Genomic DNA, 24,857 nt, shown 5'->3' on the forward strand with positions numbered 1-24,857 from the left:
AGGGGACTGGAGCAGGCCTCTTACTTGTCCCCACATACCCCCCTGCCATAGGAAATGCCAGCTCAGCCTGGTGGGGCCCCTGGCTTCACTGCAGCCCCCTCTTCCCCAGGCAGGCTGCCCAGGCCAGGATGTGGATGGGAACTGTCAACAGACACTCTTTAAATATTTATCCACACTTTCTCTGGAGGGTTCCCCCATCCCCAAGACTGAATACATTCAAGTTAATTCTAATGGATTAAAGAACCTTAGTCCATCAGCACCCTTCTCTGGCCATAAGTGTGTACAGTGATTTGGGCTTAACACAGACAGAGAGAAAAAGGGAGAAGGTGAGAATACATGCGTGCTGTGTGCATACGAATGAAAAAGATGAGTAAGAATTATTTTTCCAGTCCTCTCCCTCACCAGGGTGTGAGGCTGTTACACCAGGAAATCCTGGAGCACACTCAGGACACACACACACCGTATGTGCTACTTCTCACCCTGAGACACATCAAGTCCATGCTCAGTGTAAACTAGCACACACATGACTGGAAGCATCCCTGCCACCTCACAGACACTGTACGCACATGTGCACACCCAGGCACACATGCATACGTGCCTGACAAACACAGATGCATCTTTAGGTCTTTGCATTATGAAAGCAAAATGCTACCTGTTTTTCTTCCACATCCTGGGGGTTTCAGGGTTGGATGAGGAAGGAGGCGGCTAGGCAACCAGACCTTTTCCTTCCCCATCGGGAGCCCAGCTCTGGAGATGGAAGAAGGAATGGCGGTTCAGGGCAGGATGGTTTAGAGAGAATGAACACCTCCCCCCACCCAACCCAGTTCCTCTATTATCTAAGTAATTGCTGGGGAAATGGCCACTCTCTGTCAAATACCCAAAGGAGATTCACTGGTGCAGGCAGCAAGAGCTCCTTCCAGGATCCCCTGCATTTGGGGAATCCCACCCCCATCTCAGGAGCTGCCCAAACTCTTAGACACCCAGAACTCTGGCATTGGAGCAGCAAGAGGGAAGGGTCAGAAGAGGGCTATGCCAGGGCTGCAGGCCTCCCTAGGGTCCAGAACAGCAGGGGTCAGGACAGGACGTCTCTACCCCTACCATAGCTCGCTTCAGCCTTGGCTCCAGCCCTGCCATTTCTGAGCCTGCTCTTCGGGTGCTGCGATGAACAGAGTGGACTCTGGGCTCCCAGCATCTGGGTCACTGGAGACTGTCATAAATACTTTCTCTTCCCAGCCTGGAAAAAGGAGGCCCAGAGGGCTGGATCCGCTCTGGGGCCTGCGCCTTATCATTTAGGGGGTGGGGTGGGGGGATATTTCGACATTTTATGGTCCAGCGAAAACCCTGCCAGAGGGCTATTCTTCTGGGCCTTTGTGTCTTGGAATGCGACTGCCCCGAGTGTACCGCCACCGCCGCCTGCCCGGAGAGCCCACCAGTCCCGCAACCCCTGGTCGGACTTGGTTTCCCCTTTTGGGGGTCCCTCACCGTTCTTTCATTTGTTTGTTTGCTTTCTTTTACACGTTATCTGGTTTATTTCGCTCCCCGAGCCTGGAAATAAAGGAACAGAAAGCAGCCATCCTCGCCGAGGCCGTCTCTGTCCCTCTCCCCGAGGCCTGCACCGCCCTCATAGGTACCACGGATTTATGTTCGTTTGTCCGGGTCATTCTGCCTTTTTGTGTTAATTACGCGCTGCCTGCTTTGCACTTATCTCCTCCACAAAGCGATTATTTTTGATGCCTGCCCTCCTGAGCCTTCCGAGCCCGCTGCCAGAGCGAGGGCCCACCTCCCGCTGCCCCTTGCGAATTATTTACACCTCGCAGGTGAGAGGATTGATTTGCTCAGAGTCAGTGGGGCCGGGCCGGCCGAGGCGCGGGGCTTTCTCGCAGCTGCTGCGGGCCGGGCCTCAAATGTCAGTGCGGCCAGGGCGGCCCAGGGCACCGCCGCCTCTAACATTGAGCAACAGCGCCACCTCGCGTCCTTTTGGTCCAATGCAGTCCGGCTGGGAAAAAGCTAACAAGAGGTCCCAGGCTTGACCCAAAGGTGGAAAGTGGGAGGAAGGAACCTCCAGATGGGTGCGCAGGAGAGAGATTCCCCGCAAGGCAGTTGCCCCAGGACTGCTGTTCTTTTGTTTTCTAAGTTCTTGAAATAAAACCTTGTGAAAGGTTCCACACTGTTTTCTCTTTTTGTTACCCTCCCTTCTCCAATTAAGAGACTCTAAGCAAAGCAACTGCCGCGATCTCCCTCCATTCAGGCGCATTTCTGGGCTTGGAACATCTCCGCGAACGCGGATGCACGCCCCGAGGCTCCCATGACCGTTGCCCGCGGCTCGCACCCTAAAGGCCTCCCTCCTCTTACCCTGATGCTGGCCCCGCACCGACTATTCCGCCGCCGCCTGCAGGACTTTGGGGTGGGACTCTGACTTCTCCAGGCTGTTTGACCCCTGGTTTGTAGCCCATCCCTCTCGCGCGCGCGCTCTCCACCTCTCCCTCTCAGCCAGTGAGGTCCTGTTCTCCGTGGGCCATAGACAAAACATTCCTATAATCCGATTTCAAAGGAAAGTGTCCACCTTATTTAAACCATAAAACAATTAAGCCCAGACGTCTAGCCAGCTCCGCGCTGCTGTTTTGTTCGGCCCCATTCAGAACCCAGAACAGGGAGACAAACAGCGCCATAAAAGTGGCATTTCGGGGCTGCGGAAATGTACCTATCCGCTGCCTTCCCAAGTGGAACAACCTTCAGGGTTTTGTGATTCTGACAAAGGAGCAGAGGAGAGGTGGGAGGGGAAGATTAGGGGAAGAGGGCGTTTGCTAGCCCCTCTCTACCCCCAGCTTTCATTTCTTTCCCCAGATGCGTGTTGTGTTGTTGTTTTAATTCGTAAATGATAGCGAATAAAAAACGATTCCAATCCTGACCTGCAGGCTGGGCTGGGATTGAACAGTGGGCCGGGCCGGGCCGGGTAGGCCCGTTCTGCATCCCATGCTTTCCTAGGGTCCTCCAAGCCCGCGGCCCTCCTTCCTGCCCGCAGTAAGGCCGCTCAGGCCGGCTGCAGGAAGCAGGCCGCGCTGATGGACGCTGAGGGGAGGCGACAGGGCCTGGGAGCAGGGGCGGGGTGGAAGCCCGGAAACGCCGCCGCTCTGGGTCTGGGAGAGAAGCCCGCATCCCAGCGCTCCCGACCAGGGGAGACAGGGGTGTCTTGGCCTCCACTGGGTGGGGAACAGAAGTCAGAGTTCCAGAACAGCAAAATGGTCAAAGAGAGGTGTGAGGAAGGAGAAAAACTATAGGCAAAGCACCTTTCAAATGGACCAAGAAAACAATGCTTCTGCAACTGGGGAGGCGGTCTCCTAAGCTCGAAAGAGGAGCTGGTGCTTCAGCGACTGCGAAGTCCCTTGTTGCGACTTGATTGCCCCCCAGTATTATCGAAACAAAATTTTCACCCCTTCCTACCTTCCTCCAGTCACCGAAATTGGAGTTTTTAATAGAAAGAGAGAGTAGGAGATTCAAATGATGGGGAAGGGGCTGGTCCCTACAAGTGTCTCACCATCCTGTAAGGTGATGCTATGGGGAGCAGCACATGGGCTGGGGTCTCTATTTTTTTTTCACGGAGTATCCCCCAAATATTCAGAGCGACACCCTGTACCTTTGGCAGAATGGGCAGCTTGAGATATTAAAGGACTATATTTCAAGCAGTCTGATTTTAATAGTTTCCAGATTGGGGGATTTCCGAGAAAGGGGGCGCTGGGCCGAGGCATACCCGGCAGCTTGTGTCTGCTTCTGATTAGCAGATTAAAACTGCTGGTTCTAGGGAGGCGCTCTGGGGTGCAGTACAGCCGATCAGCCCCACCGGGCTGTTACACACACATCCCCACATCTTTGCGCTTGGGGTCCCACAGCCACCAGGGAGCACCCCACTCCTGGCTAATCTCTGGCCAGCTTCCTCAGGCCTTGGGCACACCAACCCCCAGAAATGCTGCAGCTGCACAGCGTGACCCAGTCACCCCCAGGTAAACATTCAAACTAAACACCAGAGTAGGGGAGACAGAGATTGGGAGGAAAAGAACTAGGAGAAGGGGAGCGAGGAGCTGAGACTGCATTGAGAAGTAGAAACTACATCTAATTCTGATTGTACTGGCTTTGCCATCTTTCTCCTTCCTTCCTTCTTTCCTTTCTTCCTTCTTTTCTTTCCTCTCTCCTTCCATATCCCATCTCTTCTCTCTCAGTTTTTCTTCTACCGCAGTCCCCAGTGCCTGTCCTGCTCCCTGAGGCCTGCCTGGCCTTCCTCCTAGTCACACACCCCCTCCTAGCCTTCTTTCCCAGCCATCCTTAGAAGCACCAAAGCACCAATGCAGCCAGGCAAGAATCCAGCCTGGGCCCTCACCCAGCACCCAACTTTCATCTTCACCTATCTCTTCCCTCCGATCTCATGTACTCATAAATTATTACAATTAATTACAGCCAAAGAAAGCCATTCATGCCGTGCCTCTCCCGCGCACTCCATCTAGCCACCAGGAAACTTGTAGGCAGCCAGCCAGGGCAAGCACAAGCTGGGCCTGGGCCTCAGCAGCCTCCACCCCACCCCCAGAGCCCCCCCACCCCTCCCTGACTGGAGAGAAGCAGCAGCAGGCATTTGCCCTTCCAAGGTAGAAGGAGCCCATTCTCTGGCTCCAGCCTCCACTAGACGACCTGAGCACTTTCCTCCTCCACAACAGCAGACTGGGAACCATAGGGAGGAGAAATAACGAGAACTGGATACAGTTGGGTTTCTGGTTTTTTAAGTGACTTCGATATATTAACACAGGGCTGTTCTACCATAACAAACAGAAGCACGTTACAGGACGGACGCTGGGGACGAACGCTGGGGATGAGAGGGAACACTATGTACAGCCCAAGGCGCCGGCCTGCACGGGCCCGACCCAGCCCACGGCATGGTTCCCAGCCCTTGCCCCTCAGCTCCTCGGCTGGGAATCATTATCATGTATGTGTGTGTGTCTTTTTTTTTTTTTTTTTTGTACAAAATCTGCACACAGAGCGCCCCAGGCCCGGGGAGGGATGGCCTGGACCAAATACGATACAGGGAAAAAAAATAGAAATATAGCGATTCAAGTACTGGCTTCTCTGAAGAAAGGAGGAAAAAAATCACATTTATGTGTGTCATTTATTTCGGTTGCGCTGGGGAAAGAGAACGCAGTTTCTCTCCCCGCCTCCTCCTCGCTGGGTAGAACTAACTCTAAAACACCAATATCTCAACACTGAACCCTCCCAAATCGCAAGAGTTTTCTTTTCCCCTTCCTTTGTTTCCTTTTTAAGCTGATTGGCTTTTCTCTATCTTGCTCTTTCCTTTTCTTTTTCGTCTCTCCCCCGCCTGTGTTGGGGTATTTTGTGGGGTTTTTGTTTTTCCCTTGGCTGTGCTGAGGCAGTAGGCTGGGCAGGGTTTAGGACTGCTCCTTGTCGGTTTTCTCTTTATTCATCTTTTTCATCTTCATCCTTCGGTTCTGAAACCAGATTTTGACCTGCCGCTCGGTGAGATTGAGAACCCGGGCCACCTCATACCGTCGGTCCCTGGTTAAATACATATTGAAGAGAAACTCCTTCTCCAGTTCCAGCGTCTGGTACTTGGTGTAGGGGCAGCGCTTCTTCCTCGTGGAGCGGGCGTGAATCCAGTTGGCCACGGGGTTGCCTGGAGGGCCAAACACAAGCAGGGGTCAGTGGAGCCCCTTTCCAGCCCAGGACTTCTGCTACTCTACCCCCAGACTTAGCTCCCCAAATGCAATAACTGAACCTGAATTTGGACACATTTTGCCTTAGGAATTTTCCTCCTTCCTCTTTTTGCATTCTGTCCCCTCCCCAGCTTCCCCCTTTTCAGTTTCCAGCAGCTAAAACTGTAGGAAATCCAAAGCTATCAAAGCCCCTCCAGTCTGGTCCTCAGCTTCAAGAGTAGTAATTTGAGAATATCCTCATAAAAAGTCCAAATTCCCAACCGTTTCATAGGCCCATAAACGCTTCTCTCTCTTGTTTTTTATTTTTATAGCAAGGTCTCTCTCCTCCCCACCTCCCTCCTCCTCTGCCCCCTCCCATCCTCCCAGCCCACAACCAAGTCCTGAAATTTTAGCAGTTCTGCTTCCTGACCCTGAGAATCACTAAACCCCTCACCACCCTCTGCAGCACCCTCCTCCCGCTTGGAGTTCAACCCTGCTGAGGCGAATTCTCAGGGTGATGCTGAGACGGGAAAAGTCTTTCTCCTCTCCCCAGAGAGCTGCTGGCCTTGGGGACAGGCTCCCCTATATCTTAGTTTTCTTGTTTGGCCTCCAGTGCCCCCCTCCTGCCAGCCCCAGGACAGGCTCTGCAGGAACCAAGCCTCCAATTTCAGGTTTATGGGAGTAGCTGAGGGCAGGGAGGGAAGCCTTCAGAGGGGTATAATTAGGCCCTGGCCCCTTATGGGGCTGGAGGAGAAGATTTCCTGCAGCCCCCTCCTGGGACTCCCCCAGACACTTCCTCACACCCAGGGGTCTGCACCCCCTCCCCTGCTGTTTCTCCTTCTTTCCCCTTTTTCTGGCCCTGCAGCTTCCACCTGACCCCCCCACCCCCGCCCAGCCCTCCTGTGCAATCCTCAGAAGGCGCCTGTCTCCCTGATTGGAGTGCGCGGGCGTGTGTGTGTGTGTGTGTGTGTGTGTGTGTGTGTGTGTAGAATTCTCTAATCTGGGGAGATGCCCACTCCTCATCCCTGATCCCCATTCTCAACCCTTCCCCTCCAAGACCCTCAGAAGAGGGTTCTCAAGTTTAAGGAGACTCAGACCCCACTTTTGTCCCCACTTCTCTTTGAAAGTCCTGATCTCTCCAAGTTCCCAGGCTTCGAAATACCTCAGACCCCTCACCCAGTGCTCCTGGGGGAGAAGTCCATGGACCTTCTGTTATGAATCTCTAGTGGGGTGAGGACCTCCACGCTGACTGGGAAGCAGCAGTCATTCTTCTCGCTGGGGGTATCTCCTCTGGGTGCCCCCAGTGTCCTCCTCACCTCTTCCCTATCCCATCTCAAATCATAAACTGAACCTCGCCCCCAGCCCCATCCCCTGGCCTTGTCCGCCTTTCTTCGAAAGTGGTGACTGAGCCAAAAAGCCTGGGCTGGGAGGAGGGGGCAGGGGTCTCTCATCAAAGCCAGCTCCTGAGAGAGGAGCTCCCCTCAGCCCTCTCCCAACCTGTCTCCCTGGGCCCCATTCTCAGACCTCCTGCCCCTGAAAGCTCCCCAAGGTAATTCGCTTTTATTGAGTCCTCGCCCCCTCACCCCTCTCCCGCGCTCCCTGCACGGTTCGGGAGAGCTGTAATCCGGCTGCCCCCGCCCGTCCTCCCCTCCCCTCCCGCGCCGGTTGTAAAGGAAAATTGCTCCCAACTTACTGGGGTCCAGGTCGGCCTTCTCCTCTTTGTGCTTGCTGCCGGCGAGCGCGTCCGCCTCGGGCGAGGGCAGTGTCTGCGGGGCGCGGTCGCGCAGCTCCCCGGGCGAGCCGTACATGTAGTCCGGATAGCTGCGGCCGTCGCCTGGGCCGCAGTCCGCGCGGCGCCCGGGGTAGGCGTCCGGCTTGAGGGCGTAGTGACGGCCCCCGGCCGGGAAGCTGGGGAAGGAGACGGCGCCGGACAGCGGCTCGAGCCAAGTCCGCATGTAGCGCGTGTCGGCGCCGAGGTGGGGCTGGGGGCCGTACGGGTGATATACCACGGACGACTGCGAGGGCACGGGCGCCCACGACGTGCTGAACACTGCCGGCTTGGGCGCGAAGCTACAGGACGGAAAATCGCTACAGTCCGGCACCAAACCGCTGGGTCTGGCGGCGGCGGGGTGAGCCCCCGTGGCCGGAAACCTGGACGCTAGGAGGTCTTCATTGTCGTGAGAGATGAGCGAGTCCACGTAATAGTTACTGATGGGCCCCGTCGCCGACATCGTAACGGGGTTTTACATACATAAGATTATTGTATGAACTGTATATGTACTTTTTATCTGCTCACAGAACAATCAAGGCAGGTAATTATTTTTCCAGTCTTTTCCCCGCAGCTCATTGGCTCCCCGGCCCCCACGTGATCTTATTTACCCAAAAATACGGCGCGGATCAATGCGCAGGGGCTTTTTTTTCCTTGCTTTTTTTTCCCCCTCTCCCACCCCCTTCTCTCTGCTGCTCCCCGCTACCTGCGATTTCCTGGGGGTCCGGAACTCTGGACCCAAGGCACCGGTCACCCCCTCAGGACGGCTCCTAGCTCATCTGAGAAGCCCCTGTGCCCATGTCCACCCATAAGCAGATGGCCTCCCCCCAACCATGAGGATTTTTTAATGGGGTGAAAATTCCAGTCCCCGAAGCCAGGGTTCTCGGACCCCCAGGGCCGAGCTGGGCGCGGGAGCCCCGCAGGGGCGGGGAGGCAGACCGAGGTAGGTGGAGGAACTATTTCTTGACGTAATCCGTCTCTGTCGGCCCCGACGCTCCCGCAGTCTCTGCGCGAGCCGAGATCAGCGATTGTCAGTTCGGAACGTGGCTTTTAAAAATGCGTTTTTAAATAGTGTGTATGTATGTATTTCTTTTAGGAGCAGCAGCGGCGGTGAGGGAGGGAGGGTGGGAGGGGACTGGGGAAGCTGAGATACAGGGAGGGAAGGAGGGAAGGGGAGCGTTCTTCTGCCACTGGCCAACTCTGCCCCCCAAATCTGGGGTAGGAGAAGCCTGAGGAAGGTGGTCCCTGGGTGGGAGGGGTAGAACCTCAGGATCTCATACACCTTTATCAGCAGCCTCAGAAGTCTTCTCTTTGCTTTGGCACAGATATACAGGCGCCTTTATTTTAAATTTATTGTCTATATCTATTTATCTTTCTTTGCCAGCTTGAAGAAGTGTAGGAGAGATCTGCACAACTTAAGTGGGGCGTCCCCATCCCATCTTCCTGCGCACCCTCCTTTGCCCCCAACTCCATCTCTGCGACACTTCCCCACCCCCACCCCCCCAAAAAAGAAGTCACTCCCGGGCTCTGTCTGCAGAGAGACAGGGTGAGAGCGGGCAAGGCAAAAGAGCGACCTCGGTCGTGGGCAAGTAGCTTGTTTTTACGTCCTTCAATAAAATTTTTATGAGGATCATTTGATTGTTCATAAATGTGTCTTTCATTAAGTAAAATTGTAGGCTGTTTTTGGAACGGGAAAAAAGCAACGGAGGAACGGGAGAAAGCAACTTCTTTGGGGTCGGATGCAGGAATTCCAGAGGGGGCAGTGTGATTGTAGAGGAATATCAGACAACTTGGATTCCTCCCCCCAATAAGTTGGTTGCTACCCTCCTCCTTCAATTGAGGGTTTGTGCCCAGCCCTCTGCTTTGCATCAGACTGTCCCACGGTGGTGTAGTAAAGGGGGGCTTTAGTCAAGTAAGAAATTAACAGTGTGGGTGAAGAAGAGGGGGCATGGAGGTTGGCTGGGGGGTGGGGAGAAAGGGACAGGTGAAGCCCCCAGAGATATGGTGCACTTAGGCAGGGTAGAGTGAATTTGAAGGAGGGGTGCAATTTCAGGGTCAGAAAGGAAGAGTCCCAGTCTGTGGCCAGGGAAAATAGACAGGAGCTGAGGTTGAGATGCAGGCTCTGGAGGCAGCAGGGTAGGAGTCTTCCCAGACCCGGTCATGCCTGCCCTTCTTTCCCTCTCCTGTCCCCAGGAGGGGACCAAACGCCAGGGGTGGGGGCGGGGGCTAGTTTTCTCCTGCGTCTCTGTGGATCTTTCTCCTCTGGGGTGGAGAAGGGCTGGGGAGAGTGTGTATAGTATGTGTGTTCCGGGGGAGGAAAGTTGGGGGGAGACAGCTGCAGCTGGCAGCACCAACCCCAGCTCCATAGGCCCCCTCCCAAGTCTCTGCTCCTCCCCCTCTCTGGCTCTTTCCTTTTCCTTTTCGGTCTAACGGGGCGGCTTAACGGGGCTGGGATTTCAACGCATGGGGGAGGATGAGGGATGTGTTTGGTGGGGGAGAGGCGACTTGGGGGTTCAGCTCCTTGGCGCCACTGTCTTCCCCTCCCTTGAGCTGGACTGAGCTGGGAAACCCAACTTACAACAAGAAACAGAATATCTCTTTGGCCTTGATGGAGTTGGGTTAGCTGTCAATCAAAAAATCTCCCTCACTAGTTCAAGGGAAAGACAGGAGGTTCCAGTCCCCCTGCCGAGGCTTTCTCCAAATCCCCAGTGCAGCCAGCACCTCCCCCAGCCCAGGGCGACTGAGGACCCGGCCCGGCTCTTGGGCGGCTGCTGGCAGCAATGAGCAGAGACGTTTAGCCCTCAGCGGGGCCCGGGGCCAGACTGAGACCAAGAGGACATCAGGGGACAGAGCCTGAGAGAGACTGAACCCGAGACAGCCTGGGACAGACCAACTGAAACATGGAGTCAGGCCCAAGAGAGGAAAGAAGGAAGCGGAGCATTAGAATAAAGAGAAAAAAGGGGGAGAATTAAAGAAAAGAAGGAAGGCAAGATGAAAAGAGATAGGAGAGCCGGGAAAGGCAGGCGTGCAGAGAGGGAGGCGGAGGAAGGGCGGCCGTACGCAGGCAGGACGGGGCAGGGGCGAGCTGGAGGAGCAGCCGTGGCATTGTGCAGCCCGCTGGCTTGCCGGGCCTTTGCCGCGGGACTGGCTCCGGGCGCGGCGGCCACTTCTGTCTGGACACAAAGGCGGAAGAGGCCTCCTCTCCTGTCCCTCCCAGGAGACTTGCTCGGGTGGGTAAACTAGGCCTCAGGGATATAGAACCCCATATTGGTCCAGACAGCCGCTCAGGCAGCTGGGGGCTGAGCCCTGTTCTCGTCAAGGAGCGAAGAAACAGAAGAGGAAAGAGGTTTCACGCCTGCTCTTCCTTTGCGTCTTCTCCAGGAGACAAGGCCAGCTGCCACAGCCTCAGCTTTCCTGGAGGAAAGAGTCCCTAAGGAGCCTCCCCAATGGGCCTCTGCTATTTGGGAGAGTTCCTCAAATAGACATTGGGGCTGTAAAGAGACGCCCCCTTCTCTCCTACCCGCTTTGAACACCGCCTTCTTTTCGACTCTTGAGCTGCCTGCGTACCCTGCCTGCCCACTCTGCGGAGGCAGCAGCAGCAGGCAGTGAGGCTTACCGGCGGGATCCCTGCTGCCATGAAATCCCCTGTGAAACCGAGGAGATTGACGCTTTCCTTTCCTATATTTTATTTTATTTTATTTTCCGGGAGTATGAACTCCGAACTCTTCCCACTCAGAGGCAGGCACGGCTGTGGATCTGGAAGCAGGCCTCGCCCACAGCCCCTTCCCAGCCAATGCCTCATTTTCCCTGCGCCCTTCGGAGAGAGGCGGCCTTGGGGAGGGGGGCTAGAAGAGGCTGGGAGTCCCGGAGTCCACTGGGCGGAGGTTCCGCAGGTCCATAACTGCATGTGGCCTGTAGCCCCCATTCTCCACATTTGGAGGGGGGTGGGTGGCAGACCAGGGCTTTGAAGCGGACCTGCAGATTTCCCTCAAATCCAGGTTTGTAGGTGCGGGGGGCGGGGCACAAAGGATATAGGGGCACCAAGAAGGAAGGTCTGTCTTCCTGGGGTTCAGTTACTCCTGAATCTTCTGCCATACTCCAGACTTCCCCTCACCCACATACTCCCTTCAATTTTCCTCAGCACCGCTGGGGCAAACCCAGGGACTGGAGGCCACTAGGAGTTCTTGTTGGGGAGGGGGAAACCCCAGCTTTAGCTCGCAGCTGTGCATTCACTCTGGTTCTTAGAGTTCCCTCCCACCCCCAAAAGACTTCACTGGGCACAGGAGAGACCCCTGAGGGGGAGGAGCACCCTTACTCCATCACCTGAAACCTGGACAGCTGCGGCCACAACCAAACTAGCACCGTGGGAAGGACAGACAGAAAGATAGACAGGTTAGAGTCGTCCCCTCCCCCTGCCCCGCGCCTCCCTTTTAGTGATTTAAATTCCCTCCGGTTCAATCCACACCGTCAAGTTCGGATTAAATTTAAAACAGGCTTTCTCCGGTGCCCCCAGCGGGCCATCCCGGCTGCCGCAGGCAGGGAGCCCTCTCCCGGCTCGTCAGCACCCGCCCTGTGCGGAGAAGGCCGTACTCCATTTGCTTTCATTTTCCTTCTCCCCCTGAAATGGGCTCATTTCACCTCTCCACTGCCCTCTCCCCCTCCCCGCCCCCTCCCTGGCTCCCCTCTACTTTCCCCCCTTCTGTCTCCTGATCCCTCTTTGTTGGGAAAAACACACCCACACACAACTCCTCCTAGCTAAGGCCTGCGCTGGAAGCAGAAACTGAGTTCTCTTGGCCTGCCGCGAGGAGACCCGCGTCCTGCCCCCACCCAAGGTGGGTATCTGGGATCCCCTACACACCAGGAGTCAGGTCCCCAAGCCCAGCAGGAGTGAAATCCCCAGGGCCTGTGAACGTGGCCCTCTCAACGCCACGGCCTGCCGGGCCTGCATTCCCGCCGGCGCCCCCGCCCTGCCGCTCCGCAGCAAACGGGGCTATTTCCGGCTCCCCCAACACGGTCTGGTTTTCCAGCCTGGGAGTGGCTGGAGGGGGAGCCGCCCCAGAGCTAGAGCCGCTCCCTGCCCTGCCCGGAGCCCCAATGGCCCTGAGCGCCTTGTTACCTGATCTTTTGTGTGATGTATGTGTCGCAAGGAAATTTGCAGTGACTTTGGAGCCCAGACTGAGGAAGCGGAGGTGGCGAAAGGAGAGACAATACGGGTCCGAAGTACAATTAAGGGACCAGAGCCGCTCGTCTCTCCCCCGCCCTCCCTGCCCGACTGCGAGCTGTCTGGCCTCAAACCTCAGGGCGACACGCGAACCTGGAGCCGGAAACTCAGCCCGTGGCAGAGGGAGTCAGAGGACTCTGCATCCAGAAAACAGAAGCAAAGCGCCCTTCCAACTTGGGGACGCCTTGACCAGCCCCGCTGAGTTGCAGATAACCCAATGAATGAAAGTGCAAATTACGCCGTTTTTCCCGATTTTTTTCCAGCCTTGGGAAGGAGAGCTCAGGGTTTGGGGCGTCTCAGACAGAAAGGCAAACCGCATCTCCTGAGGCAGACAGACCCACAACATGAGTGTGAGCCTGAGATCACATACAGGCTCAACATTTCCCGAGGCCTCTTTGCCAGGCCCAACGGGCGCCGATCTCCCTACCTTCTCTCCCTCCAGGGACTCAGGCAGAGAGACCCAGAAGACTCGGTCCCTCTGGTTTGGTCCAATCCCGCTTCGGAAGCGCCTTCGTTACCTGCTCCTCCGCTCCCCACGGCCGTAGATACAGGGCAGCCGCCTCCCGCCTGGGGAGGGAAGCCCAGGCCACCACGGCCGCCGCCGCCCGCCCTCCTTCCCTCCCTCCCTCCCTCCTTCTCGCCCTCCCTCTCTCTCCCTCCCTCGCGCGCTGCCGCTCGCGGGGCCCTCCCGCGGGCAACCTGCTCTGGACCAAATCCAGGTATCTCCGAAAGAGAGAAAAAAGAAAGGACCTCTTTACGTGGAAAAGAAAAGAAAGAAAGACCTTCCATTGCATTTATTTTTCATGCTGTGACCATTGGTCGGCCTCAGTTCAGACGTCCCGGACACGGCCCGGCAGCTGCAGAGATGTGCAGGGCCTGGTGCCTCGCCCACGCTGACCGCCGCGCCCCGCGTGCCGCGTGCTCCACACTCTGGGCCGCCGCCCCCAGGGCAGCCCAAACACCCAGCAGACCTCAAAGTCCTCTCTACAGACTCAACATCCGGTTGCCCGCCTCGCCGCCGGCCACAGCCCGGGAGCCCGCTTTGCTCTGTCTGCGGCCAAAGTCCATACACAATCCACCTTGCCGGTGCTCTCGCGCCCTGCCCGGACACCCCTCCTGGCCACGCAGCCGTCCGGGCCACACTCGGACTGCGGTCCGGCCCAGGACTTCGAACCTCGCCCCCTGCACGACCCACACAAAGCCCTGAGCCCTGGCGTTCCCACCTGCAGCCCCCAGTTCCCGCTGCCGCCGCCTTCTTCACCTGTTCTCGGGAAGGGCTGCATCTCCGAGCCGAAGTCAGGCCGTGGGCCAGGGCGAGGTCCCAGAGAGGCCACAGCGGATCTGCCAGGCTGAGCCGGAGCCCCAGCAGCCGACGAGAGATCTCAGAGACCAAGGCTCGCCTTGGCGAGCTCTTGCCTTTCTTCCTCCCGCAAGTCTCACTCACACACTGAGAGTTCAGCTCTATAAATCCTGCTCCTCTTTCCCATATCATAATTAAAAAAAACCAGTAGGGGAGGTTTTAACTTTTATTGCGATTTGAGTTGGGCTGCGGAGCATATATTAAGTTTACGCTTATGCGCTCTCGGCGGGGAGGGTCCTTTAAGAAATAAAAATCCATCTTAATATCCGCAGACGAGAGAGATAATTTTTTCTCTTCTCTTCACGCTGTTCCTTCTGAAGACTCCCTTCCAGCGAAGAGAATAAATAATTACCATCACCTTAGCCATGATCCACGGCCTTGTGCCGGGGGTGGGCTCTGACCACCAGACTGGCCCTCACCTTGGCCCTGTGAGACCTCGCTCCATTTCTCTGCATTTGGGGAGAAGACACCTCAACCCCCGGCTCTATGACCTCCCACACATAAGCCCAACAGCTCTGAAACGGAAATGGGGGCACAGAGACCCAAAGCACAGAAGTCGTTCATTAGTGAATTTCGGCCCATCAGGGACTCTATCTCCAAGCCAAATGCTCCTGAGCACCCAGTCCCTGCCTGGGACATGCTTTGCCCCAACTGACTGTGTGCCTGGGGCAGCCTGAAGACTCAAAGGCTGCTAGGAGCTCCCAAACTAGGGGATTCCCTTGCCTGCTTCACACCGGCTGGCCTGACTCTCTGGAAACTTCCCCATTTCCCTGGGAGCCATAGAGAGGTTTGAATACTTCACTCCAAGAGAAATTTTTTCTCCCACAAAGGGATGGGGGACAGACAGACCAACAATTCAGCTAGGGAGACAAGAAATTCTATTCCCATTTTCTCCTCCAGCTTCCTTGGGAATCAAAACAAATACGTTCGCATAAGAGAGAGGGGAAAAATAAATGTGTATACGTATAAATACATACAGGGTATTTAAGAGAGCCTAGGGGAGACAGAAACAGAGCGCTACACTCATACAAGGTCACATATATCCCTCCCAGCAGATGACTGTGAGAATATAGAACTCTGTATATATTTTGTTACAGGGACATAATTTTGTTTCCCTGTTTAGACATTTATAATGTTTTAATAATCATAATAATTTCAAAGTAAGAGAACCAAGAACCTGACCCTCTTTTGGCTTCTGTTTCCCAGTATCTCTGAGAACAGGGGTGTATCTCCTCAGTCTCCATAACCCCTCCCCCATTTATTCCCCCCCAACTCCGCCCGCAGGCAGGCAAAGAAACCTCTTTTGAGAACTTTCTCTGTAGCAACCAGGGCCAGAATTGAAGAACCAGGGGGGGAAAGGACTAGAGGAAGCTTTGCAAAGTTTCACACTGCTCAGATTTTCCTCTACCCCATTCTCCTCCCCTCCTCCCCCTGGCATCAGCCAACAACCTTTCCACCAACATAGCAATGGTGGGCACGGGCAGCCTCTGTTCACCCAGATGTTTCCACATAGTGCAAAGACAGGTAACTGCCTGACAGTCACAGCCACAGAGACCGAGGCCTACAGGCCACAGACGACTAAACAGAGACCAGAGTCAGGTTTTTTGCCCTGATGTTTCCCAGTTGCATGTGTGTGTGTGAGGGGTTCTACTTGGACTTGATGGCTTTCCTCTAACCTACCAACACCCCAAACATGTCCTTCCCCTGGAGATGGAGCTATAGAAGGGGAAGGGGAAAGGGCTGGACTGGGGCTCAGAGTTCCCCAACTCTTGGAACCTCCAGGTACCCCACTTTTCTAAGGGGAATCTCGAGCCCCAGTCGACTGGAGGTGGTAGGTGGGAGAGGCTAACCATTCCAGAGACTCTCTTCTCTTTCTGTGATCCTCTTTCTGCTAATGATTCTGCCCCACCCTGCTGCCCAACTGAGCTGGCCCGCCAGGCCACCTCTTACTCAAACTCCTGAATTTCCTTGGAATTGGCTGGACCCTCTTTGTCTGTCTCCATCAGCTGGGCCCAGGAGACAATAGCTGCAGGAAAAACTCCTCTCCCTTAGTCACAGGGATTGGGACAGGTTGAGAGGATGGCATAAAGCAGGGTTCTCCAGACTTGTTCTGCAACCCCACTCACAGCTTGCCCTCCTTGGTCTGCACCCACTTTGCCCTATCTGGGAGGGGGCAGTGGGGCAGTCCCACTGGGGAGGGTAGGAGTGGGAGAGGTGTGTTGGGGCCCTCGACGAAAACCGACTGATGTAACTCAGGCAGTTTCTTGTTGCCGAGTTCAAAACTCAATCCCAACAACATGAAACTACCTAAGCCACAGATCAGCTGAGCGAGCAGGGCGGGAGATTCAGCTTTGCATCTATCCGGAGGAGAAGGGAACGGGGTTGGGGAAGGAAGAAATTCAGCCCCGTCCCCCTTTCCGCCCCCACAACCTCCCTAAGGACTAGAGAGTAGACTTTGGGTTGCTGGGTGGGTCGGGTGTCTGACTGCCTTCATTAGTTTCTGGTCTAAGCAAATTGCTCAGGAAAAATCTGGTGAAATGGGACCGCTGGCCGCCAAATACCTGCCCCACCCCCAGCACCGCAGTGGAGCTATTCCCCTGCATCTGGCCCTGGCCCTGGGGGAAGCTGGATCTTCCTTCCACTCTGGAGCTGGGTCCCCTGTCTTGTCCATCTGGCTCTCCTGAACTCTCCTTCTAGACTCCCTCTGATCCTCTCCGTCTCAGCTCGGTTTAGGCTTCTCAGCGAATGTGGGTGGCTGAATCATAGCCCTGTGCTCTGGAGCCACTTCCAATCAGGCCACTTGCCTGGCAAAACCTTACAGCCAGGGAGCACAGGGAACAAGAGGCTGGACGAGGCTCACATCCAAACCAGCAAAAAGCAGGAAAACCTAAGCTTCAAGCTTCAACCCACTGTACTCCCCCTCCCCCACCAATAGACGACCAGACTGAGCAACACCTAGACCAGAGTGTCGACCTCGAGGAGACCCAAAGTGCCCGAAAAGATAAAGAAGCCAAAAACCATCACTTTATCCCTTTAACCCTGGAACCCCCACAGCAATGGGCCGGGGAGGGGAGGAGAGGGAGCTCCCAGTCGCTGCCCTCCGCTGCCAGCGGCCACAAGGAAAGCCTGGGTTCTCAGCAAGCACGGATGCCCTAAACACCTTCCTCCAGGCTCTGTCCGCTGCACGCCGGGCACCTGGGGACACCGCTCATCCCCACTCCGCCGCCAACAGAAGAACAAGAAACCGCTTCTCTTACCTTGTCGCTGCCTCCTTCTCCTGCTGCTCCTGGCGTTTCTGTTAGCTGCTGTCGAGGTTGGGGGGGCTGAGCTCCTCATGCCCCTCCAGCGGTTAAGTTTATTCCTTTCCTTGGATGGGTGGGGGGCTCTTGGGTTGACCCCCAGCAGCAGTGGGGTGCGCCCAGCCCAGCACCCCCGGCAATCAGATCCGTCTGCTCCTCAAGATTGCAGTTTGCTCTCTGCCTCTTTCCCTCCTCCAGTCACCTTTAAATGCATCTTTTACTGCAGCACCACATTATATTTGCAGATCATAAAATCCACCTCTCGCGCGCACCAAGACCGTCCTGACATTACTGTTTTATGACCTTGACTTATTGTGGTCACCTGGATAATATTTAAATCAACGTTATGGTCTCTCACTTACATTAAACCCGCCAAGAGACGTTCTAGAAAGGCTCTAGGAGATGAGTCAAACACAAAACACACACATCCACACACTCAGCCTCTTCGGGGGAGGGGGTGTCGCTAAAAATCACTAAAAACAAAAAACCATCCATTTGAGGATTATGATTCTGGAAATTTATTAGGATGTTTTTTCTCCATTAAGGAAGCTACATGCAAAAGATACAACATACAGAATATCTTTAAATAACACAACTCCAGACAGGGACAGGGCAATATTGGGGGGGGGGCATTCTGTCTTTGCTTTGCTATGTTCTATTTTTAATTTTTTTGTTCCTCTGGATGAAATTTCTGAGATGTTAGTAGATGGGGGATGTGGGGGTGCTGGGAGGGGTGGGAGAAAAGCAGAAAGCAGTACAAATACGAGACTTCAAGCAGATTCTTAGAGCGACTGGGAGGTAAAGACACGGAGAGGGTTTGGTGGAGGCTCTGGGTGCTACGACAAACACACAAACACTAGCCGAACTTTCCAAAACGTCTATTAGTCTAAGGAGGAAATGCAGCAAGGAAGGAACGATTCTGCCTGTGCTCTGCGAGATTACAGACCCTCTGGTTAATTTTTTTCCTTTTTTTCCCCTACAAGCGGGTGGATTCGATCTTAGCTTTGCATGGAGAACAGAATGCTGTGTGTGAGTGCGTGGGTGAGTGAGGGTTTGACACACACACCAGCCACACTCCCACCCCCATCTATGGGGGCACACACCACACCCCACACCCCGGCACCCCATTTCTCATGCTTTAAGTGGAAGCATCTTCGCAGCACGAACCATAGGTCCCTTGGAAGGAGAGTCTGAGGTCTTTGCCCTTTTTGCAGGCGCGTTGCATTTATACTCAGGGAGGAAAAAAATATATATCACCAGGCACAAAGGGAGGAGGGGCGGGGAAAGGAAGGAGGGGGAAGGGAGGAGGAGAGGCCGCGCGCTCAGGTGAAATTAAAATTGGAGGTCAGTTCCCGGATCCGATTCTCTCGGTTCATTTTCTTGAGTTTCATTCTGCGATTTTGAAACCAGATTTTGACTTGTCTGTCTGTAAGGTTAATGGTCTTGCTAATCTCCAGGCGGCGCTCTCGCGTCAAATACATATTGAACAGAAATTCTTTCTCCAATTCCAGCGTCTGGTGTTTAGTATAGGGGCACCTCTTCTTCCTTCCGCTCTTTGCTGTCAGCCAATTTCCTGTGGTGTTTTCTGCCTTTATCTCCTCTGTTAAAAATAACATTATTTACATAAGTATCCCTCGAAGTCGAAAACTCTCTCAGCGCTGCAGCCTTTGCCAGCCTGCTGTGGGGTGGCTGAGGGAGCACAGGGGAGCTGCTCTTGCCCCAGGGGCCTGGCCGGTGGGCTCCTCTTAGGCTCAGGGTTCTTACAATTTCTTTGGGGTTTGGACTTAGGGAGATAAAGGGAGGAAGTTCTTGCCTCCTAGCGTTTATTAAATTTAAATTACCCAAGTCCATCTTAATCTAAAAGATCCTGAGTACCCTGGCTTTCCCCCAGCTGGCTGACCCTGGCAGATTCCCTAAACCTTGCCAGGTCCCCCCTTCTCTCTGTTCCATTCCAGCTCTGGAAAAATCCAACCAGACAGAAAAGCATTTTCCAGGCCCCAGATCAGAGCAGAGTCCACCCACAGACCAGAGAAATTCCCAGAGAGCTTTGACCTGTTTCAACTCAGTGGAGGGACTTTGTTCCAGGATCTGTGGCCAGAGGCCACTGCAGTGGTCCCCGTACTGGGCCCCCAGCTCTTACCCCAACCTGAGCTGCCACAGAGTGACTCTGCTCCCTTAGGTCTCCCATTGCCATCTCTTGCTCTCTTAATCATTTCTCCTAAGTATATGTAGCTGAGGGGAGCTTGTAAGAGCAGCAGAGGTCAGGGGCAACAGAGCTGGGGCATCCTAAGGTGTCCTCAAACAAGTTTCCTGGCCAAAGGACCTAAGGTCAAGGGAGAGACATATCCTGAGGAAATGCAGCCTCCCAGAAACCCCCTGCCCAGTCTGTGCATACGTAGATGTGTATGCCTGCAAGTACACATGTATACCTGCAGAGATACACACACCTATACACATAAGTTCACACACATAGATATGTACATAAGTCTTTTTTTTGTAATGAGATACTATAGAATACTGTGTATTTCCCATGATCTTATTGACAGCCTCTATCCCTGACACACATTCTTGCTGAAATTGACCAGCCTTGTTTCTCAAGTAGCAGAAGGGAACCTGGACATCTTTTTAAGGGCAAAAAACAGAGTCCAAAGACCTGAGAGGACACCCAGCAAAGGACTCTGCTGATGGCTCTGAGCTCTCTCTCCTCCCTATTCCAAATGAGGCTGCCAGGTTCCTGGATCTTATCTTGGTGGAGGTGGGGTGGGGTGAGGGCCTAAGAGGAACCAGAAAACACACAAAAAAGGCAAACTTGAGGCTGCAGTCTAAAAAATCTGAATGTCCCGAATTTTCTCTCCTGTCTCTGCACCTGCAGCTTCTTGCCAGATTGTTTACAGGCTCTCCACATCTAACTATGTCCTGTTTATTTTATTACTGGGGTTGTTAGGTTTGGTGGGGTGGGGGACAAGACAAATTATAAATGGAGAAGTTTAGCCAAAAGCTCTCTTGCCTCTGGCCTGGTGGAGACATCAAAACAGGAGGAGGGGAAAGAAGGGCACAGACAGGGTACAGGGTAAGAGAGATTCTTTGGGGTGGGAGGGATTAGGTTGCTGTGGGGACAGCTAGAGAAAAGGGAGAGCCTATGGGAATGGGTGCAGGTCGAGTTAAGAGGTGAACTTGTTAACCTTGACTTTGCTTTTGGTGGGGCTAGAATGCAGCTTTTCCTGCCCCAAATCTGCTCCCTAACCAAGCTCAGGGTCTGTAGAGAGGGTATAAGATTAAACCTTCACACTGCACACGTGCCACAAGAAAGGCTTCGAGGCTGTAGGCGCCTCACCCTCTCCCTTATGCTCATGAACACACCAGTGCTCATATTCCAGTCAGTGTCTCTATGGGGATGATTTACCAAGGCCACCTTTGCACACCCAAGAGGATGAGGCTCTGCCCTTGCCCGCCAAAAGAGTGCCTGTGCATGTGTGAGCGGGCATGCGTGAGTGTGCAAGGATCATGCAATATGGATGTGTGTGAGTGTGGCACAGGTCGCCCGTAGACATGCGTGTGCGTCGCGTCCATATACAAAGCACCAGGAGATCCAGGCCGCCCCCAGCCTGCTCCGCTCTCAGTATTTCATCTTCCTCTACACCCAATGAGCCCCTTATATACTGTCACCAGTAGCCGGTGTTGTGGGGAGCAGGTTTATTCTTCCCCGTTGGCTGGGCCTTTTTCTGAGGCTCTTTGCTACAACTTTTCAGGAAAAGTCATTCCCCTCAGCTTCCCTCCCCTGCTCCCGTTTCCTCCACATTCTTTCCCCAGGTATTAGAGAAAGATCCCGAAGGCCCCCAGCTCCTACAGCAGAAATGAATCTTGAACCCTGAGCTTGAACTCTGGCTGGGCTTTCTCTCAACCAAAATTACAATGAAATCCAACCAAAGCCACATTCCCTTTCAGGAGAAAATCTCTTGCCACGCACACAGAAATTTCCCAACCACTCATTTGTAAGCTGCTTTTGGAAACCAATGAAAAAAGATAATTTAACTAGAAAAAAATGGAAAAGAAAAAATTAAAAGAGGAAACAGAAAACTTACAACATTCCAAATGCCCTGTTCCAACGTCATCCAAGCCAGGCATCTGGAGGAGGGAGGGACGTGGCGGGCAGCCCTTCACCTCCACCTCTTCCGGCCCCAGCCTCGCTGCCCAAGGCCCCCGGCCAAGCCAAAAGCCGCAGGAGCCCAAGCTGCACGCACAAATCAGACCCACAAACAACAAATCGCGTTTCGCAGGAAACAATTTTCAACTGGGAAAACGCAGTAAAGAGAACCCCCCCATCTCCCCAGTCTTCCCTAGTCCCTGGCCCAAGATCGCCATTTTAGGCTTTTTGCAAGCCCCTGACCTGAGCTGGGGGACGTCAGCTCCCCAGGACACCAGCATTGAGAAAGCAAACCACAGCCAGCACGCGCCTGGGAGCAGCCACCAGTCCGGTGCAGCACACTGCGCCTGCAGGCTGCCCGCGGTGCGCACCGCCCCCGCCTTAGCACCCATGGCCGGGCCGGGCCGACACCTCCACGTCGCCGCTTACCTTCCCCAGCTAAGTGACGCGCCACCAGCCTGGAGCTCAGCGGACACTAGTCGAAAGCCAGGGTCGCATTCCCGAAATGGTCTGGGGCCTCCTGGGCCCAACCCTCTCCCCTGCCCCCCTCCCCGGCCGCGAAGACCAAGTGCCGGAACTTCCCAGTGGCGCCCGCGGCCCAGGCGGCCTTACCTTTCGCTTCGTTATCCGAGGTGTCTGGGCTGGAGTCGGCAGTTTTGGCCCTCTCCTTTTCGCTCTCCGAGGGGCTGCCTTTAGGGCCCGCCAGGCTCTGCTCCGTCTTGATCTCATTGGGGCTGGGGGTCTGGCTGTCGGACTTGGGGGTCTCAGGGAAACTCACTTTGCCCCCCAGCTGAGGCGATTCCAGATGTTCGGCGCGCGGGTTGAGACTGGCCCGCTGCTCGAAAGGGGCTTCGAAGTCGTTGGCCCCAGAACAGTGGGGCGTCTTGTCCAGCGCGGAGTAGCTCGGGCTGGCGCGGTAGTAGCTGGGCACGGGTACCTCGTGCTCCCCAAGGCAGGACTCCGGTAGGGGGTGGGAGTAGAGAGCTGCCTCGGGGCCACTTTTCGCTCGCTTCTCTGCGCTGTACATGCAGCAGACATTCTCCTCCTTGACACTAGGTGGGTAGGAGCAGGAGGACAGCGGCCTGCCAACAGGTTGTTCCAGGCGATAGGCGGCTTTGGGGTCGCCCCAGGAGTCCAGCTGCGAGAGGTAGGACGGATAGGTGTTGAGGGCGAGGCTGGGGCTGCCGCCCTCGTCCCTCTTGGAGAGCGAGGGCGCGAGCCCGCAGCCCCTCATCACCCCGCAGTTGAAGTCACTCCCAGACTGCATATACATGCCTGCGCTCCGGCTATAGCGCTCTCCTCCGCCGGGCGCAGCCAAGGGCTCCGCGTACGAGTTCGGAGTTACATTGCGAGGGCATGTCATTTTCAGAGAGAGGGGTTTTTAAGGAGCAATACTACAGCGGAGGAGCTGACATCTTTTTTTTTTCCCCATCCGGGAGGGGGGGCGCGGTTGGAGGGGAGGGAGGAAAAAGAAGGGGAGGGGGGAAATATCAGCTCCATAATTATCCGCGCATTCGGTTCTCACCATGTGACGGCTAGACCAATGGGATTTGAAAATGGCCTTGATGATTCAGACGGCCGTGACGTCAGCGGGGTCAAGTTGTCGGCAGGCGGAGCGCGCAGAGTGGAGTAACAGCGCCACCTAGCAGCTGCCTCGGGGTAGGGGCACTGGAGCCCTTCCCCGCGAACAAAGGAAGCGCCCCCCGGGCCGCAGGGGCGGTAGCGGGGTGGAGGGGGGTGGGGGTGAGGGTTCTAGGAAGAGTGGGGTTTGTTTATCCAGTAACCAGCCTGTAACTCCTGGGGAGAAGGGGGCGGAGAGGGGGAAAATGCGGGAGAGAGGGAGAGAGCGAGGCAACCCGGGGCTCAAAACAGTCAAATTCAAATTAAAAGGTCCGAGACACGAATCAGGTACTTCTCCCCACTCTTCATCTCCCCTTTTCATCTCCCCGGACCCGACTCCTGCTTCTTACCTTGGGGATGGGAGTGGGGTGAGGTTTTTTTTTGGGAGGGGTTGGGGGTATCTGATGAGCAGAAAAAGCGGAAAAAAAGTTAAGGAATCCCAAACAGGACTAAAGTTTCTGCTCTCCCGCCTCCTCTTTTCCCCGGGCTTGGCCCTCGGGGCTGGAAGCTTAGGGGCCGCGGCGCTGGAGGTTGGTGGAGTTGCAAGTTCCCTGTGGGGGTTGACTGGGAATCTCCAGCCTCTAGGGTGGGCCAGGGAGGGGGTCACGGTCGCTTCATGGCTGCTCGGAAAAGGAGGTTTGGAATGGACGCGGGTTAGGGAAAGAGGAAGCCAGAGACTAGAGGCACCCGATCCCCGACCCGAGAGCTGTGGCCTGGGCCTGGCAGGCTGGGCGGCTCCTGGGTCACCAGCTCAGGGGCCCACAAGGCTTTGGCCTTGGAGCCGGTTCTGCTGCTTTACTTCAGGCCCTGCCGTCCTCGCTTTCCGCGTGACCTTGCCCCCACTAAAACAGGGAATATTCCGGGAAAGAAAGAGGGAACCTGCGGAGCGTCGGTCAGTTTGGAGGAGTCACCTATCACACGGGAAACCAGCACACAAGACGCAACAAAACCCGACCCAGAGAAGCGTCCTTTACAGAGCGCATGGGCTGGGGAGCATGTTTGAAAGAAGACAGACCAGTCTATTTTTGTGGTTGTTTTTAAATAAAAGGAAGAAATAAGGGGAACCGTATGTTTCAAACAGTTATTTCCGTTTCTCCATCGCCTTCTTCCAAAGCGAACTAAACTCTCCACCCCTTCCTCAGGAAACGGAATTTGGAGAACAACTTGTCTTTCCGGTCGCCCCACATTTTTCCTTGGACAGAGCCTAGGGTTCAGACTTTCCGAAGGGCTGGAGTTTGGCGGGGAAAGGACTGGAGCCCAGCGCCCTGGCGTGGAGGAGTGAGGAGGCTAGACCGCTTCTAAGGAGGCCCAAGCCCGCTGCGCTAGAAGACCGCGGAAAGAAATCCGCCGAATTTCCCCATCCAGGGGTGGAGAGAGAAGACGCAGGGGTTCCTAAACCTCCGGAAAACTGGAAGGAAATGTGGAGTGTATGATTTGCTTGCAGGACCGGCCAGGGGAGATTTGAAATGGTTTCGTGTTTTCATTTGCAGGGTCACCGTGGCCTCAGCATGGGGGTTATCCAGGGCAAGGTTAGGCTGTTTAGGCCCCACACTTGGGACAGTCCGGGCAGCAGTCAATCCAGGGAGCCATTTGTCCCACCGCCCATCCCGCGGGAAACGGGCGAGACTTTATGGCCACTCTGTTTGTATTATCTGCATTAGTCTTTCCCCACAAGTTTGATCGAAACCGTTCCCTTTTACGAGGACCCAACGAAAATTTCCCGTCATATTTATCAGCCAGGGATAAAAATTTAGT

At 55.0% G+C, this 24,857-nt stretch overlaps 2 protein-coding genes and 2 long non-coding RNA genes across 5 annotated transcripts; 2 read left to right on the plus strand and 2 right to left on the minus strand.

Annotated features, from left to right (window-relative positions):
• Nucleotides 1-4,754: 4,754 nt before the first annotated feature.
• Nucleotides 4,755-12,615, minus strand: HOXC9 (homeobox C9). 2 transcript variants are annotated; one of them, XM_012510491.1, is made up of 3 exons: nt 12,575-12,615; nt 7,384-7,978; nt 4,755-5,671 (listed from the first exon to the last, which is right to left on the minus strand). In XM_012510491.1, exons 2-3 carry the CDS (start codon nt 7,919-7,921, stop codon nt 5,427-5,429), a joined length of 783 nt encoding a protein of 260 aa, XP_012365945.1. In that variant the 5' UTR covers nt 7,922-7,978; nt 12,575-12,615; the 3' UTR covers nt 4,755-5,426. The 2 variants fall into 2 exon arrangements, with proteins under 2 accessions (XP_012365945.1, XP_003252946.1); XM_003252898.4 differs by lacking the exon at nt 12,575-12,615 and having other exon boundaries at nt 7,384-8,040.
• LOC105740470 lies at nt 8,093-9,091 on the plus strand. The gene is made up of 2 exons (XR_001116524.2): nt 8,093-8,401; nt 8,843-9,091. It is a non-coding gene; the product is annotated as an uncharacterized LOC105740470 (long non-coding RNA).
• A 5,217-nt stretch (nt 12,616-17,832) lies between the features above and the next one.
• HOXC10 (homeobox C10) lies at nt 17,833-22,960 on the minus strand. The gene is made up of 2 exons (XM_003252899.2): nt 22,095-22,960; nt 17,833-18,938 (listed from the first exon to the last, which is right to left on the minus strand). The coding sequence occupies exons 1-2, from the start codon at nt 22,843-22,845 to the stop codon at nt 18,661-18,663; spliced, it is 1,029 nt and encodes a 342-aa protein (XP_003252947.1). The 5' UTR covers nt 22,846-22,960; the 3' UTR covers nt 17,833-18,660.
• LOC105740471 lies at nt 22,586-24,158 on the plus strand. The gene is made up of 3 exons (XR_001116525.1): nt 22,586-22,629; nt 23,022-23,141; nt 23,954-24,158. It is a non-coding gene; the product is annotated as an uncharacterized LOC105740471 (long non-coding RNA).
• The last annotated feature ends 699 nt before the right edge of the window (nt 24,159-24,857 follow it).

The sequence above is a fragment of the Nomascus leucogenys genome, chromosome 11 (assembly GCF_006542625.1).
Source record: "Nomascus leucogenys isolate Asia chromosome 11, Asia_NLE_v1, whole genome shotgun sequence".
NCBI lineage: Eukaryota > Metazoa > Chordata > Mammalia > Primates > Hylobatidae > Nomascus > Nomascus leucogenys.